Source organism: Vespa mandarinia, chromosome 17 (genome assembly GCF_050613455.1).
Source record: "Vespa mandarinia isolate Hongniang chromosome 17, ASM5061345v1, whole genome shotgun sequence".
NCBI lineage: Eukaryota > Metazoa > Arthropoda > Insecta > Hymenoptera > Vespidae > Vespa > Vespa mandarinia.
In genome coordinates, this window is record NC_140826.1 from 98,837 (window position 1) to 116,374 (window position 17,538).

Consider the following 17,538-nt stretch of genomic DNA (forward strand, 5'->3'; position numbering starts at 1 on the left):
TTGTTCTTAAAGAATTTTACATTTTTTCCTGATATTTTTTTTTTAAATAGAAAATCATTCATGTTTACATATTTTTATGAGTGATAATTGTAACGTTGAAAGTATTGGTCATGTTGGCACTTCCGCACGTGCATCAGTTATATAATGAATAAACGTTTTAGATAGATTACCTTCGTGAAAAATGGCTGGTATCGTTCCACAAAGTTGTAAAAATGCATTTCGACATGTAAGTTTTTTGCAGTTATGATTATTATGCGTTTTTCATTTATCAAATATGAGTATCTGTACAATATATAGTATATGTCTGTAGATGAAATATATATTTAAGAATATGACAATAATTCAAAAACGATAAGATTACTTCTTCAGAAACGTCAAATAGTTCATTTTACGAAGTATTGGATTTATATGATGATTTATATTTATATTACGAAGTATTTGATCATAAAATGATTTGTATGTTACTTATTATATTTTTACATAGCTTATATATTAAAATACAAATATGTTAAAGATTATATAATTAGAAGTTGAAATTCGAACTATAGGTACGAGCTTTACATATATCAGCAGGTCAACATGCTGAGGCCAGATTAAAAACTTTTTCTGTCTATCGATGGAATCCAGATAAACCTGATGAAAAACCATTTATGCAAGATTATAAAGTAGATTTGAATAGGTATAGACATTGTTACATATAAAATCATTAATATAATAAAATAAATATTTGTTTCACTGCAAATTATTTTTATTGGCATGTATTTTAGTTGTGGTCCAATGGTACTTGATGCCTTGATCAAAATTAAAAATGAAATGGATCCATCTTTAACTTTCCGCCGTTCTTGTCGCGAAGGCATTTGTGGGTCTTGTGCTATGAATATAGGTGGAACTAATACTCTTGCATGTATCAGGTATTGAATATTCATTTAACATTATATATTGACAATAAAATTTCTTATAAAGAAAATATTTTCAGCAAAATTGATGATAACTTGAGTACTCCTAGTAAGATTTATCCATTACCTCATATGTATATAGTTAAAGATCTCGTACCAGATCTTAATAATTTTTATAATCAGTATCAAAGTATACAGCCATGGCTTCAACGTAATGATACTAAAGAGACAGGTAGCCAACAGTACTTACAAAGCGTTGAAGACCGTAAAAAGTTGGTAAGTATTGTTAAATATTATTAAAAATATTATATTATTTCTAAAAAGCTGTATATAAAATATATTATTTTAATATAATTTTTTATTCATATTGTGTTATATAGGATGGTCTCTATGAGTGTATTCTTTGTGCTTGCTGCAGTACGTCCTGTCCATCATATTGGTGGAATGGTGATAAATATTTAGGGCCAGCTGTTCTCATGCAAGTAAGGATTTATAAAACTAAAATATTTTAAAGTATTGTATAATCTTATTGCATCGTTGCATAATTATATAATACATTGATAATTTTATCATGTAGACATAGATACATAGGAAATTTTTTATATTTTTTAGGCATATAGGTGGATCATTGATTCAAGAGATACTCAGACAAAAGAACGGCTTGAAAAATTGGTGGATGCATATTCTGTTTATCGTTGCCACACGATTATGAATTGCACCCGTACTTGTCCAAAAGTAGGATATCATATAAAATTATTTTTATTATTACAATTTTTTCACAAATTTATGAAGTAATTTCATTAAAAATAATTTTCCTTTTTAGGGACTTAATCCTGGAAAAGCAATAGCAGAAATTAAAAAATTATTAGCAAATGTTGTAGAGAAACCAAAGCCAGGACTTGACACCACAGCTTTGCATAACTAGAAAGATAAGGAAAATATTTTACAGCTCATTTCAATGTATGTAATTATTTAATATATTTTAATTTTATGAAATGATGCTGTTAAAATTAATAGTAACCTCTTTATAATAAGGCAATAAAGTAAAGACAAAACATATTTTGAAAATATTAATTCGTATTATACTTATATTTTTTATGTATTTGTAAATCGAATGTATATTCTATTTATGTTCCAGATATTAGTTAACGTTCATGATATTTTTTAACATGATTTCACCAACTATTTATTTTATTTATTTATTTATTTATTTATTTATTTATTTATATATATATATATATATATATATATATATATTTGTTCTCTTGCATAATATATTACTGACAGATTCTATAAATACATTTATATTAGAAATTAAAACTCAATTTTCTACAAGATATGCATAAAATTTGATATGTCAACTATTAAAATTCATTTAAAGAGTAATTAAATTTCAACTGTCATTTTTATTATCGATTTTATGGTTGTGCAGCCATTCTAATCCTAGCTGCTTTACGAGATCGATTATGAACTTCCGCCGTCCGTAAAGTTATCCCAAATATATCTTCGTGATAACGATTTTCATCCTGTAATTGAGATATGATTAATATATATTCCTTATAAAGGTATATACTCATTTACACTACTTATTTGTTCTTTAAACATAATTTTACTCTTAATGACAGCATATATGCTTCAACTTCTTCATCCGTCATCTGACCATGAGTTTGAATAATTTGTTTCAATGTTTGGTAAACATCTTCAGCCATCGTACAATCTCCACATACATAAAAATGTCCTTGCTGATGCATCAACATATCATAAATATAAGCTGATTCAGCTTGAATTAAATCTTGTACATATGTCTGTAAGAATTCAAAATTATAATTTGATTCGACAGTCTAAACTTTAGTCTAATCTCAAAATCTAATCTTTTATATATAAATATAAAATATATATAAATGTACTTTTTGTAAACCAGATTCACGAGATAGTGCTAAGAAAATTTTATCTAAAACACCAGCATCTACCATCTTCTTCTTTTCTTGTGCATAAAGATCTAAACACCTCTGACGGCAGCCAAAAAATAACCACATCTTTCCAAATTCTTCATCTGTAGATTTCAATTTAATTATCATTTTTATGATATCATATATTTTATACTGACAGCAATATTTTAATATCGTACTTCGTAATTTCTTTATCTGTGCAAAGCGATGATGCCAAAATCCACGAAATGGTGCAATACCAGTTCCAGGTCCAACAAGTATCATGGGTGCCTTGGTATTATTTGGCATATAAAAATTTGGTGCACTAAATATAATAAAAATTGTAATTGTCAAATATATTATAAAATTAATCTCAAATATTATTTGATTTACCTTCGTACAAATACATAAAGGGGTTCTCCATATAATACATCACGTAAATAATTAGAACAAACACCATAATGAATAGGACCAGATCCATCTGAGAAGTATATTCATTAATTTTCTGCATTAATAAAAAGATGATTTGTTATCAATTTTTAAAATCAACCTTTTGTTCTGTATTGTACAACTGCTACTGTAAGGTGCATTTCTCCTTTGTGCACAAATGGAGAAGAAGAAATACTATAAAATCTTGGTTGCAATGGTGTAAGATGCAAAATAAGTAGAGGAGCAAAAGGTTTTACAGATGGGAACTCTTCCAACACTTCTAATAAATTAGGGAATTTCCAGTGTCTCCAATCTTCATAAGTTGCAGAATCCTAATAGAATGACAATATATTTAGAAAGATAAAAGTTTCTTACCAATAATAAATTGTACACTATGTTAGAATATTATATACATACAGAAGCTAAAAGATTAAGCCGTGATTGTTCTTGTGCATTTTTAGCTATGGATGCAAAATATCTCAAAAGATTTGGTGTTGGAGGTATAGTAATATCCAAAAATCGTGTTAATAATACTCTTAAGGAATTAGATAAGTATTTATCATGTGGTACCCAAGTTTTCACAATTCCTACATCAAGTAAAATAACAAATAAGTTACACTTTAATATAGTGTAATTAATTTTTTGCATAAAACAATAATTAAACAACCATGAGGCGTATGAGACTGTTTTTGCATCTGTAATTCAATTGATGTATCTGGATCAAATGGTGTTTCTAATCGTTGTAAGATTCCATCAACAATATCTGCCCTATTACAGGCAAATACTCCTAAGTGATCACCAGGTTTATAGGACATTTCTTCATTCGTTGTATATTTAAGTTCTAAAAGTAATGTGGCTCTACTGCAAATCAAACATAAAAAAAAGTTCATTTTAAACGTGATAATTACATGCAGCATCAGCTAATTTTTAATTTTAAATTACCTTGATTCTTCTCCATTCAAGTTGGTCTTTTGTAACATAGTACAAACAGTTACATCTCTATTGTGACATTTGCTTAATGCTAGAAATGGTTTGAAAATGTATTAATAATAATTTTTTATAATAATTTTATATATTACTTGTGCAAAAAATTACCTCTTGCAATTGGTTGTGGTTCAGCTTCTATAAATCGCACCGTCGTAGGTGTCAATGCCTCAGATCCTAATGATAAAGCAACTTCTAATAATGTATCATTATCATCCAAGCAAAATGTTTCACATGTGACCTATATTATAAGTATATTTTATCTCTTCAAAAGAATATAAAAACTAAATTTAAATAATCTTTTAAAGTATTTACCATAAATGTATCAGCAGCCCATTTTCGAAAAGCTTGTTCTTGACCACATAATTCATCACCTTGCGCAAGACGCATTAAACGTTCTCCACCTAATTCACCTAATAAGTTATCAACATATTGACCAAATGCACAAAAATTTGGATATGCTGATGAACCTAGGGCAAAGACAGCAAATCTGCAAACAATATTTTTATTCATTAAGCTATACTACATTAAAATTAAGGATTTTATATTTATAAACATGCATTAAGTACCTAACATTGCTGAGAGGACCAAATGTATATTCTGTATGTAAATCTGTTGTTGAACCACGTAATGAATCTAATTTGTCCAATCCTTTGATACTATCTGTTTTCGTTTGACTATTTGCCTTTATAAAAGACTTTGATGCCGCTAAACTAAACATAAAAACTGCGAATAATTTTTGTATTAAATGCAGAAAAACGTGTTTGTAAAAATACATTTGTGTACATATGACTATGTATACATATATAAAAAAATTTATTTGTATATTTAGTATTCATTCATGCAATTACCTTATTTTATTTTCTCCATTCACGTAAGCTTCATTCATTTTCATAGCATATAAATTTTGAGCAAATGCCTGAAAGATATTTAAATGCATTACGATATTTTCACCCCTGAAAGATTTTATAAGAATTCAAGTACCTCGCCACTTTCTGGAGGATCACCATTTCCAAAAGTAGATGTTATAACTAAGAGTAATGCTTCATGTTCAATATTACTGATGTCATATTTTGCCATAGAAGTGACCTATAAAATTTGATGTATTATACTTCCATATAATATATAAATATTAATAGATCTTAAAATATATATATATATAGTATGATGTACTTGAGAATGAAAAGCATGACCCAATAGCTCGCCAAATTTTTCAGCATACATTTGTGAGGTTCCAGTTTCTGTTGCATACAATACTGTTGCCTTTATTCTTCGAGATAATGCTCTTCCAAATAATTTTGATGTAAATTTTACAGCTCTAAAATAAACTTTGTATTTTTATTTTTTTCATACATACAGATAAAAAGATTTATTTCCTTATCTATTGACTAACCTTGCAATTTGTTTGAAGTGAAACTTCTTTCTTGGTTTTTTTGATGCAGATGTTTTATCTCTACCTTTTTTCCAAACATGTGTTTTCCATGCTGGATCCTAGTGTTATAATTCATATTACTGTATTGTGACTGTATCATTTATATTGTTATATTAGAAATTCAAAAATAATCAATAACAACCTGTGAATCATAAGAAGGTTTTAGATGATAGAGTGCCATTTCTTGATGAAAGACAGGAGTGGCAGAGCCCGATATTGGTGGTACTATCCATAGCCAATCAGCAGGGCAGCCATTTCTTAAACGCATTTCATTTTCGTAATGTTTCATAAAAGATTCAGAAGCAGTATGATGATCAACAATAGTAACATTTTTCATCTAAAAATATTTCTTTAATTATTAGTTTTAGTTCTGTAATCTTTACCATTAGGGATTAAATTCATTACCTGGAAACTATGTAATACAGCAACATTAGCTTCAATCATAGCTTTATCCTTCCATAATGAAGTGGACGTTCTAGTATCAAGTCCCATGTGAGTTGCAATTATCTAGTAAAATATTTTTAATATATCAACGTAATATATATATATATATAATTTTGAAAATAATATGATATATATTAAAATACAGATAAATACTTCTAATAAATTATATCGCTGAACATCACAAAGGTCTCTTGCACCAATCTCTGTGCTCATATACCATCCATTAAATGGAGCTGCAGTAAATTCTAATCCTCCACAATCGAAAACCATACTTGATACAGCAGGGATAGCAAACCATTTGAGATTTAATTTCTCAAACCACTGATAACTGTAAATAATAATTTGTATTATTTTTCTTTTAATTAAGATTGGTAGAAATCATACTTACGTTGGATGACTAAGAGGTACCTCAAGAACAAGTTCAGAAGGTATGTCAAAATAATCAGGATCATGACCATTAGCTGATAAAACTAAAGGCAATATATCAAATCTTGTGTGCTCACCTTTCCAGCCTAATTTCATACAAAGCTAAGGAATAAATATATTCATTATCAGAAATAATTTTCTGTATGTAATAAAAAATTTTTAATTTATAATTGAAACTAATTCTTACTTCTGTGAATTCAACATTTGCTGGATCACCAGTAATTGTACCATCTGGATTCTTGTAACCAGCATACCCAATTAACTGTTGATTCCATACTCTATAATCATGTTTCCCATCTGTTCGTTGAGGGAATATAGTTATTGCAGATCTATAGTAAAAATTTACATATTTTTAAATATGAATACATGTAATTAACAGATTACATTGTAATAAACAGATACGTGCATTAATAATTATATTATAACAAAATAAGACTAATATAAAAACGTTTACCTTATGTTCCCTTTGTTTGTACTATATTTAATATGATTACAAAGAGCTTCAAACATACTACTGGTTGTTGTAACATATCGACAATCAAAAACCTATAAATTATAATATTGATAAATTATTAAAAAGAAATGAGAGAGTTGATATTAATAAATATCAACAAAGAGAAAATAATTGGCAAAAACAAACCTGTAACTTGGACCATTGTATACGGCCGATACAACGGGCTGCATTACGCCATGCTAATTTTGCACCAAAAACTAATTCTGTTTCTGTTAATTGATAAGTACCAGTAATAGCAACTTCTTTTTGCACACTTTCCCATCGTGAACGATGTGCATCACCGCCGATCCTATGAAATAATTACGAATTTATTTTGTATATTAATAATATAATAAATAATATTTTTAATAGAAACCTTCTAATGGAAGCGAAGTATTGTTCAAGGAAATTTTTCGCATGGACAAGTATTTCTTCTTTAGGACGTGGTTCTGTTCCATGATTAGGTAAGGCCATTATACTTCCAAGACAAACTTGATCAGAACATAATGTTCTCTATAAAAATATATATATGTATATATGTATATATATTGTTATTGAATTAAATCGATCGCTCAGCTAATAATTAATATTATCATTAATCAATTTTATATAGAAATAGCTAAAAATGAAAAAATTTTTGTTAAAATTGCGGCACAAATCGAATATAATATCTACTCGTAGATTGTATTATATTAAAATTTATTGTTATTAGTATGATCATGCGTAATTATTTAATAACAAAAGTAAATAATAAGAATCAAAAATTAAAATTAGAAAAAAATGTGAACAGATTCTTTTACCTCTGCATATTTCATATGTAATATATCGAACGCTTCTGTCTTATGTATAAGATTTCTTAATTTAGTGGGTTTTCGCTGGCAGGATGCTGGCTCCAAATCCTTCATTTCTTTCATAAAGATTTTAACAAATAAATTATAAAATTAATATCTTTTTTTTTCGTTCTTCATTTAAATAAGAAAAAAAACCAATGGACTATCCGATTAATTCTTTTAAAATACAAGAGAAAAAAGGTGTGTAGATTTATATATACACGTTAGAAAGATCCTTTTTTCTTCCTCCGTTGAGGATACGAAAATGAGAAAAAAACGGAAAATGCACTTGCGTGGGAGAGAGCAAAGGAGTTAGGAGATGAATCTACTTTTCTCAAACAACGTTTCACATGCGCCACTTTCACATCATCGATTTATTTTCTCTTCGTCAGAAAAATTTTCTTTTTTTCCGGTATTAATAATTAAAATTATCGTGGATATAGAACGAAATATTCAAAACTTTAACTGCTTTTTGCAAACTCGAACTATACAAATTTATATTATCTTTATTATCCAATTTCTTGCAACGTTTTGCTAACGTAGCATTAATATGGCATTAAATGAATTCATCGCAATATTTCATGTTTTTTTTTTTAGATTCTATCAGATAATCGGGAGGAAGAATATTATGCTTATAAAGAATTTTATATATTTACAAATACGTATTTTTTTCTAAAGATTGAATTTTAATTATACAATTAAAGCTTTTATATATCCAATAAAAGAGATAATAAGCTTTGTTATTATAATACTACGATTTTTTTTTATGACTGAACTGTTGATAAATAAATAGTGGTATTCAATAGTTCTTTCATAAATTTGCTGAAGGAATTTAGTATTAGAATAGAAACATGCATTTTCATTAGATTTATTAAAAATACAATATACAATGAAACGAACATATATTTATTTGTTCAGATGATCAGATAAAATATCATCAGTTAGACATTGTTGAAAATTCCATATTTCGGTAATGTTATCAATAACAAAGAATCTATTGAATTCTTATTGTTTAATGAGAAGTAGAATATAATTGATTTTCCGAAGGTAGAATTAATTACTCTTACATATTATTTCACTTTTATTATCCAGATAATTTAATTCAAATAATTGCGCCAATTAATAGGTCGGAATGGTCGTAAGCAATATGGCGACATCCGACAAAGAATCATCTTCGCTGGCACTACATAAATAAAATATTTTATATTCTTATGAAGATATTTTAATCTTTTTGCGATTTAACATTACTTTTCATTGATTAGAAAATATTAGAAATGTTAGGTAAGGTAAGAAGAAGTTCAGTAACATATTTCTTTTTACGCTAAAGTCAATCGAAAATCGATTTATATATAAATATGAACTATTTATTATAATTACAATATGAAACAGTTATTTGTACTTCATAATTATGTCTTAATAAAATTTTTTTTCCAAAATTGAATTAATATTAGATTTTAACATAGTTTCATAAATCACAGTTAATTAAAGAAAGTAAGATTACGTTCGTATTTTTTTAAATGCAGGTATGATAAACCCTTATATAGCGTGTAATATTTAATTATTCATCGCTAGTGTCTATACATGAGTATCCATGTACTTGGTTTGAAAGACTTTTAAAAAATAATGTGAATAACACAAAACTCTTAAAATACAAATTAATTGCTACACAATTTTTAACTTAAATTGAAAATTATTTGTTATTAAAAATATTTAAAATTGAATTTATACTATTTATGATATTATTCATTGTAATTTAATAATTATATACAATATAAGCTAAAAATGATATAGAAAATGATCTTCTATAATGAATTTATTTAGAATATCAATAAAAAAATGTTATATTACGTACGGTAGATGGAGGGTAACTTTCCAAAATTATTATATATTTTTTCTCTTTTTATCCGTATTATCATACATTTTTATCGAAATAAAATAAATAATGCGAGTATATTTTTCTTAAATTGCATAAACAGTTAAATCTTGATGAATTAAAATAGCAAATGTAAATATAATAAAAATTAAAAAATAATTAGATAAAAAATAAAATAATAGCAGCATGTTTTTTAAATATCTGAAAATTATAGAAGTTTTAATATATTTACTCTTTCATTATCCATATAGATTATTATACCGATTATTTGAGTACAGTAATCAAGGCAGTGGTAGGTAGCTATGGAAACAAGCCAGAGTACAAAAATTGTATCACAATGGTCCCATGTTCAGATGTACGTATGCATTTACTTATTACTTTTTCTATTATGTACCTACATTTCATCGAAATATGCTAAAAATATAATGCATACAAAAATTCGTATACTATTAAAATTGCAATACAGCTGCCATATTATTTGATGAATAAGAATTTTATTAAAAGTTTAATATTTGTTATTGTAGATTAAAAAACATAAATAAGATAGAATACCTAAGATTAATTTAATGAAAAATTGTAGGTATATCTTGTCGATAAAAAAAAAAAAAAAAAAAAAAAAAAAATTTGTTTACTTTTTTTAAGTAGATTTCTTGTGTTTCCAATGATAACACAAATTCATATTTTTATGTAAATAAGAAAATTATTATAAACATTCCTGGAAAGCTACCCTACAAAAGTGTATTATAGAAATTAAATAATATATATAAATTCTATAAGTGACATTGTGTTGATACAAAATGCATTGATATAAATATGCCTCTTCTTTGATGTGCGTCGATACATTGCCTTTTATAAATTATTATTCTGTTCCATACAGAAAAACGTATTAATCAAAATTCTATATCACTATCTGCTTGATTTTCTACAAGTTCGCTGTGTATTTTATTAGAATTTTTTGTTGGTGATAATGATAATGATCTATTGTGTGGATCCAGTCCAAGTGTCATTTTTAATAATTTTAGAACACTTTTTTTATCTGTATTCTCCCCTTCTGTGAAAAAGTTCATGAATTAAATTTAATATAATAAAATATTTATTAATTTTAACATACCTTCACTACCAGTAAGCTGTTGCTCAAGATTAAGTTTTTCTTGAGCTATTTCATACATGCCTTCCTCTATAGTGTCTTGCCCCAAAAGTCTTAGTATACGTACGGGTCTAAAAATAAATTGCACATTGTTTGATTTTAAATATTTCATATATAACAAATTTAATATCGATGCTTTATAATTTCTCTTTCAAATGATATGACAAAATATATAAATATAATTAATAAAATACATACTTTTCTTGACCCACTCTATGACAACGGTCTTCTGCCTGTTTATCATTATATGGGTTGAAATCTATATCATGAATTATAACGGTATCAGCAGCTGTTAGATTAATACCTAGTCCACCTGCTTTTGTAGATAATAAGAATACAAATATACTATTGTCTTCTGTGTATTCATTTATAAGAGACTGTCTTTCCGTTACAGGTGTACTTCCATCCATTCTGCAATTAGAAAATAAAAATATTTCATATAAATGGAAAAATATGTTAAATTAGCAATATATGTTAAATTAGTAAAATAGACTGTAATGAAAGGACTTATTTGTATTCGTTATTATAAGTTGCATATTTGATTTGTTAACCTTAAATATCTGTGTCCTCTAATAGTTAAATATTCTTCCAAAATATCTAATACCATTGTAAACTGACTAAAAATCAATACTCTGTGATTATTTTCTTTTAAATTTTGTAGGAGTTCATCTAGTTTTTTTAATTTGCCAGCTTCGGGTATAAATTCTTGAGGTAATCCAAATCCACCCAAACTTTTATATATTCGTGTTAACTGATTTATTTGATAATCAGACATCCAGAACAAATCTTCAAATACGTAATCTGGATTTTTTTGTTTATATCCAGGCTCTGCAGCTAATTTTTTTGCTATATTCTGAAAAACATAATATAATAATATAATATTATGTGAAATGTATATAAATAATGGCAAATTGTTTACCTTAAGCTGTGATTCTTTATAATAATCTCGAACTAAGAGTGGATGATTTGCAAGTTTCCTTAGTTGCATCATCATACCAACTCCATTCACTTCAGCGCTTTCATTAGCTTCAACAGAGAATTTCTCAACTAAATTTTTATACATACGATCTTGCTTCTTGGTCAAAGTGCATCGTATCACTTCGTCCGTTTTTTCAGGTAAATCGCAAAGAACCTCTGATTTAAGTCGCCGAAGGACAAAAGGGCGCATTATTTGTTTTGCATTTTTAACTTGTTGTTGTTCAAACAAGGGTTGTTTATTTGTTTTGTCTGATGACATTTTCTGAAATATATTATATAATATGCAGACATATCGTTTCCACATTTGTGTTACTTTTTATAGTGTAGAATAATAATGATCTTTTTACATTTCTATTACTTACAGAATTCTTTGAAAATAAACTTTTTATGTCTGCTTGTTTGCCAGCAAACAAAGAAGGCATTACAAATATCAAAAGAGACATTAATTCCAGTAAATTATTCTGTAATGGGGTACCAGTTAAAAGAATACGATGTTTAGCCTATAAAAAAAGATAATTAAATTTTATGCCATGAAAAATTTAAAAATAGTCAATCAGGGTTTTTTATACATACATTAATTCTAACCAGATTTTCATATCTAATAGTACTCATATTTTTAAGCATATGAGCTTCATCGAAAACTACATAATGTATTGGCATAACACGAAATAATCTACGCTCTTCTGGAGTACTACTGATCAAATTATAAGTAGTTAATAAAACATCTACATCATCAAGATCACCATTTCGCCACGACATTCTCATTTCTTTACGTTCATCTTGAGAACCATAATATTGAACAACTTTTAAACCAGGTGACCATCTTTCTAATTCATTACACCAATTTTCTGAAAATACATATGATAATAACAAAATATTTTATTAGGCATAATTGATAAAAAAAGTAAATTGTTTGTAAGTATTAATTGTTTATTACCCATTGTTGAGCTTGGAACAACTATTAAGTGAGGTCCATCTTTTTCATCGTTAAGTCCTGCTTCATTTAGATATGTAAGAAAAGCTATTACTTGAACAGTTTTTCCTAATCCCATTTCATCTGCAAGTATACCATTTACATTTTGGGCATGCATAACTGCAAGCCAATTTAAACCAATCATTTGATATGGCGCTAATGTTAATCTCGGTGACAATCCTCTTGGTTGCTGTTTTATAGTAGATGCACCAGCAGCAACTGCTTTTTCCAGATTTGTAGACAAACGAATGCATTTTTTCATAAGAGATTCTATTACTTGTCTTGTAGCCAATAATTCCTATTACATAACAAAAATTATCACTGTAGTAGTTCAATTAAGAATGTGTAATGAAATATAAATATACCTGAGTTGAATTTAAAAGTTCTGTATCCAAATACTTATTATTTTGAAATTTCAAAACCAGATCTCTCCAATTTTCAAATGGCCTTGCTTCCATTACCGCTTCTGCTCTTTTTTGAGAACATTGTGGTATCAAAAGCAATTCAGAAAGTAGTGCAGTTCGCATGAATTCCAGAACTGCTTTTTTATCATGAGTTAAATCATTTGAAATTTCTGCATCCGAATCGTCATCACTAAAAGAATTTTTTTTAATTTTTTATTCTTGAACTCTAACAAGAATCAAATACGAAATTTCAGTTAAATGTCTTTGTACCTATTAAATACTTTGTCCTTATATTTTACTTCATCTGAATCTACATCGGCATCTTCAACATTTAATTTTCTACGCTTTTTATAGCTACTTTTACTGGATCCTTTTAAACTTCGTTTTCTGTTTTTTTTAACGATGTCTTCAGCTTCTTCGATATTCCAATTAACATTATTAAGTACTTCTTGTATATACTAAAAACAAATATGAATCAACAATATACAAACCTATTCCAATTAAAAGGTTTGAGATTATACATACAACTGTATCATTTTGTGGATATAATGTAGTTAAATATTTGAGTTTTACTTCCTTCTGTTTATCTTCAGATTCTTTTTCTATTTCTGAATTTGTAGCATTTACTTTGACAGGGCTTCCAATATCACTGTCACTATCTTCAATACGATTGACAGGTCTTCGGTGTGATTGTATGTCAGGAGTTACTAAATTACTGTCATCATCAGCTACAATAACAAATATTATATATATATCTTTTTTTGAATTTATTCAAAATACCATAAATATGATTATATTGTGAAAATATATTAATTTTGCACATTTTTGAATATAAATATAATAAAAATATTATACACAAGATACATTTGTTACAAAAAAAATAATTATAAAAACAAGTTATATATCGTACGTTATGCCAAAATTTATATATAAGTTATTAATGACAATATACTTAATAATATTATATTTAAAAACTACTTTTATAATATTAAAAAACTAATATATTTATAATATTAAAAATAGAAGTACATAGAATTTAGAAAATAATTAGTTAATCTCTTACACATATTTATTCTTTTCACTTTCTTTTGAAAACGGAATTGCCGTAAGTTACCCAAGGGACTAGGATTACTTGAATCTGCTTTAGGTGAATTTGAATCTGACATTGTATCAAACAAAAGAGGAACACTGACAAAAAAACATTTTTATTCGCAACAGAGACAAAGTTAAAAGACTATTAAATATAAGATCGGAGACACTGCCATTTTCGACGACCCGCAAACAACAAAGTGTGCCATCTGTGACCGTCTTAGATCTTTCAAATTATATCCATGAACTACGGTTACTATGGGCTATATCTTCATCCAGTTTTAAAAATTGAAAATATTTCGCGAATTTTTTAGCTGGTCATTTAACTTTTTGATAATTAAACTTGATATATTTCATTTAAAAATATATAAAACAATTAGCAAGCAAAAACTCTCGTATTTGATATCTTCTTTTTTTATTCGAAATTTATATTTTATAATAATATATAGGAAGATTTTTCTTTATCTATTGGTTTTATTTATGATGCGTATTTACATTTAAGGTTGTTCATCACCTCTGGTTTTATAATGATTTACACCAGCAATGATTCCAAATATAATTCGATTTCGATGAACAGTCTCATTTTAAAGATGAAGAGATAGTTTCCTCGAATTTTTAAGAAAGCTTTATTTTTTTTTTTAAAAATCATATCAAAAGATGTTTTTTTTTTCGAGAGTAGTTTATGCATAAAAATAAAAATTTTCCAAATATTCGGAAGAATTATCTCCTAAAATTTTCCTATCTTTTTATTTCCTATAAACTTTCTTTTTTAGAATGAAAACTTATTTATCAAAATCGGTCAAAAATTATGCCTCAGCTTATTGTTGGTGTAAACGCTGTCATTTTTGTGAAAAATAAGTTTTGTATAGTGGCGCCACTTGAAATCTACGGTGAAAGAGATTAAGCTACTATCTCTACTACTAATTTTCATATACACGCTTGAATAGTTATATTTATTTCCGTGAATTAACTGATTGCTTATTGATGTATGCATAAACTGATACTCGGATTTTCTGATCCGTTTCATAAATAAAAAAATATATTTCCCAGAAGAAGCTGCACTGATTCATTTGGTGATTTAATTGATTGTTTTATTACAAATAATAATTAGTAAATACTTATCTATTATATATTACTTTAATAAAAATCAAAACATGAGTTCATTTCTACTCTATCTATGAGGCAGAAATCTACAGCGTTATTTTGTTGTTTTTTCACGTAAGACTAGTTCACTTTATATTATTCTTATTATTATTACTATTATTATAATAATAATAATAAGAAGAAATACATATATACTTAAATATTATATACATCATGTACATTCTACATTATATATGATGATAATCATTTATAATAATAAAAGAAGAAATAATATATTTAAAAGAATAAGATATAACATACCCTATTTATTTCAAAGAGAAAAGTGAAAAAAATGAAAAAATATTTGAAAGAGAAAATGAAAAAAATATGAAAAGTAAAATGTATTAAAATATAGATTTAAAATAAGAATTAAATGATATATAATAAGCAGTTAAGAGTAAGTGTGCAAAAATGTTCGTATGTTGTTTAAAATGCTGTATTATCATAATTTGGGATATTACAATGGCGTGATATTACAAATAAATTGGATACGTTATTCGATAGTCAAAAATCAATTTTTTACTGAAGAAGTATCTCTTGATTGGAAGATAATAATTACTTTCCATGAAAAGAACAGGTTTTTTCTTTTTAGGGTTACATTAGAGTTTTTACTTTCTTTCCGTATTTTAGAATCAAAGATGATTCTAATTCTTTGTTATTAAGGCTGTTCACTACCTCTGGTTTTTTAATGGTTTACGTATCAATGAGAACAGGTGTAATCTTGATCGATTTTAATGAATAAGATCTTGTTTTAAAAACAAAGGTTTAATCTATGGCGGTGTTTTAGCGAAGTTTTGAAAAAGCTTTATTTTCTTTGAAAAAAATCGTACTAAAAAATGGTATTCTTTCGAGAATTGTTAATGCATAAATAAAAAGCTTTTTCAAAACTCAGTCGGGACAGCACTGTAGACTAAACCTTCATCTTTAAAATGAAATCTTGTTCATCAAAATTGATCGAGAATTACTTCTGTTCTCATTGTTAGCGTAAATACTATTTTCGACATTTTTCGCGAAGAAAAAGTTTAGTACTGTGGCGTCCCTCGAAATTTGCGGCAAAGAGATGAAGTACCTTCACTACTGATTTTCATATCATGCTTGAATTCTGTATGTTTTATATCCGTGAAGTAGCGATTGCCTGTTTGATTGTTGCGTGATGCTCAGGTTTTTTTAACATTTCCAAACGCAAAGAAATGAGTTTTACGATGCTAGCACGGAGAAGTTATTCATTCGATCATTTTAATGAACTTTGGTTAGATGATTCTATGGCAAAAATAAGGAATACATGTTATTAATAATGTGTCTAATTATTTATGTCAATGAATCTGATTTCCTAAAATATTGTTAAATTCTAGAAAAATTTGTAGTTTGTTTTAGATCTTATAGACTAAAAAAATAGATTTTACAAGCAGTGTATAGCACATTGGGAAGGATCTAGATTCTCATAATTCAGGAAATTTCATAAGTTCGAGGATGAATGATTTCGGTTTTTTTTATTGTACCGATGTAAATGATAATAATGAAATAATTTACTCTTTTTCTCCTTATTATTTGAAAATTTAGTAAGGTTTTACTATCCAATCTCATATTTATTTCCACCATTGATGACTGAGGTGAATTTCGCGGTAATCTGTGCTAGACAGGATACATCAGCAATATAATTTTATTCAATGACAAATATATATAAAGTACATACATTTATCGATTATTTTTTCAAAATTAATAATTAATGAATATATATATATTATTATTATTATTATTATTATTATTATTATTATTATTATTATTATTATTATTATTGTTATTATTATTTTTAATAAAGATGAAAACATAAATTCGTTTCTACATTATCTACGAGATTTTTCTCTTAGTACTGTTTTATGGCTTCCTCTATAGGAATTCATATTATTACTATTATTACACGCTACCATCAAAGAAAGATATATATATGACTGAATGAAAAGTTGAGTTCACAGCTTATTACTATCTATTCTAACCCACACTAAGCGGCTTGTTATATTACGTTATTGTTACAACAGTTTATACGTCAATACGATAACCGATACGATAAG

The 17,538-nt window shown here is 26.8% G+C and overlaps 3 protein-coding genes across 3 annotated transcripts; 1 reads left to right on the forward strand and 2 right to left on the reverse strand.

Annotated features, from left to right (window-relative positions):
- Positions 1-155: 155 nt before the first annotated feature.
- SdhB (Succinate dehydrogenase, subunit B (iron-sulfur)) lies at positions 156-1,955 on the forward strand. The gene is made up of 7 exons (XM_035869702.2): positions 156-226; positions 549-679; positions 768-911; positions 977-1,172; positions 1,277-1,378; positions 1,509-1,631; positions 1,720-1,955. Exons 1-7 carry the CDS (start codon positions 182-184, stop codon positions 1,819-1,821), a joined length of 843 nt encoding a protein of 280 aa, XP_035725595.1. The 5' UTR covers positions 156-181; the 3' UTR covers positions 1,822-1,955.
- A 183-nt stretch (positions 1,956-2,138) lies between these two features.
- Nos (Nitric oxide synthase) lies at positions 2,139-8,257 on the reverse strand. The gene is made up of 25 exons (XM_035869691.2): positions 7,833-8,257; positions 7,409-7,545; positions 7,180-7,342; positions 6,994-7,085; positions 6,727-6,868; positions 6,502-6,641; positions 6,267-6,441; positions 6,075-6,176; positions 5,812-6,006; positions 5,631-5,728; positions 5,411-5,555; positions 5,222-5,326; positions 5,089-5,156; positions 4,807-4,950; positions 4,553-4,727; positions 4,349-4,478; positions 4,196-4,274; positions 3,921-4,114; positions 3,671-3,840; positions 3,375-3,585; positions 3,218-3,305; positions 3,025-3,149; positions 2,804-2,949; positions 2,510-2,701; positions 2,139-2,422 (listed from the first exon to the last, which is right to left on the reverse strand). The coding sequence occupies exons 1-25, from the start codon at positions 7,944-7,946 to the stop codon at positions 2,315-2,317; spliced, it is 3,438 nt and encodes a 1,145-aa protein (XP_035725584.1). The 5' UTR covers positions 7,947-8,257; the 3' UTR covers positions 2,139-2,314.
- A 1,995-nt stretch (positions 8,258-10,252) lies between these two features.
- On the reverse strand, positions 10,253-14,544 carry Etl1 (SWI/SNF-related, matrix-associated actin-dependent regulator of chromatin, subfamily a, containing DEAD/H box 1). Its single transcript, XM_035869415.2, has 12 exons — positions 14,301-14,544; positions 13,763-13,965; positions 13,508-13,695; positions 13,199-13,427; positions 12,798-13,131; positions 12,434-12,708; positions 12,223-12,360; positions 11,802-12,122; positions 11,434-11,735; positions 11,081-11,293; positions 10,847-10,953; positions 10,253-10,786 (listed from the first exon to the last, which is right to left on the reverse strand). Exons 1-12 carry the CDS (start codon positions 14,401-14,403, stop codon positions 10,626-10,628), a joined length of 2,574 nt encoding a protein of 857 aa, XP_035725308.1. The 5' UTR covers positions 14,404-14,544; the 3' UTR covers positions 10,253-10,625.
- Between the last annotated feature and the right edge of the window lie 2,994 nt (positions 14,545-17,538).

What these genes read in the sequence shown, in the direction of transcription:
- Nos (XM_035869691.2), bottom strand. Translation starts at nt 7,946, where the DNA reads ATGAAAGAAATGAAGGATTTGGAGCCAGCATCCTGCCAGCGAAAACCC. An exon ending in ACAGTCTCATACGCCTCATG is followed by an intron (nt 3,841 to 3,920) that starts GTTGTTTAATTA and finishes TACTTGATGTAG; the next exon opens with GAATTGTGAAAACTTGGGTA. An exon ending in CTTTATGTATTTGTACGAAG is followed by an intron (nt 3,150 to 3,217) that starts GTAAATCAAATA and finishes TATTATATTTAG; the next exon opens with TGCACCAAATTTTTATATGC.
- SdhB (XM_035869702.2), top strand. Translation starts at nt 182, where the DNA reads ATGGCTGGTATCGTTCCACAAAGTTGTAAAAATGCATTTCGACAT. An exon ending in GGCCAGCTGTTCTCATGCAA is followed by an intron (nt 1,379 to 1,508) that starts GTAAGGATTTAT and finishes TATATTTTTTAG; the next exon opens with GCATATAGGTGGATCATTGA. An exon ending in GCACCCGTACTTGTCCAAAA is followed by an intron (nt 1,632 to 1,719) that starts GTAGGATATCAT and finishes TTTCCTTTTTAG; the next exon opens with GGACTTAATCCTGGAAAAGC.
- Etl1 (XM_035869415.2), bottom strand. Translation starts at nt 14,403, where the DNA reads ATGTCAGATTCAAATTCACCTAAAGCAGATTCAAGTAATCCTAGTCCC. An exon ending in AACTTTTAAATTCAACTCAG is followed by an intron (nt 13,132 to 13,198) that starts GTATATTTATAT and finishes GTTATGTAATAG; the next exon opens with GAATTATTGGCTACAAGACA. An exon ending in GTTTATTTTCAAAGAATTCT is followed by an intron (nt 12,123 to 12,222) that starts GTAAGTAATAGA and finishes AATATATTTCAG; the next exon opens with AAAATGTCATCAGACAAAAC.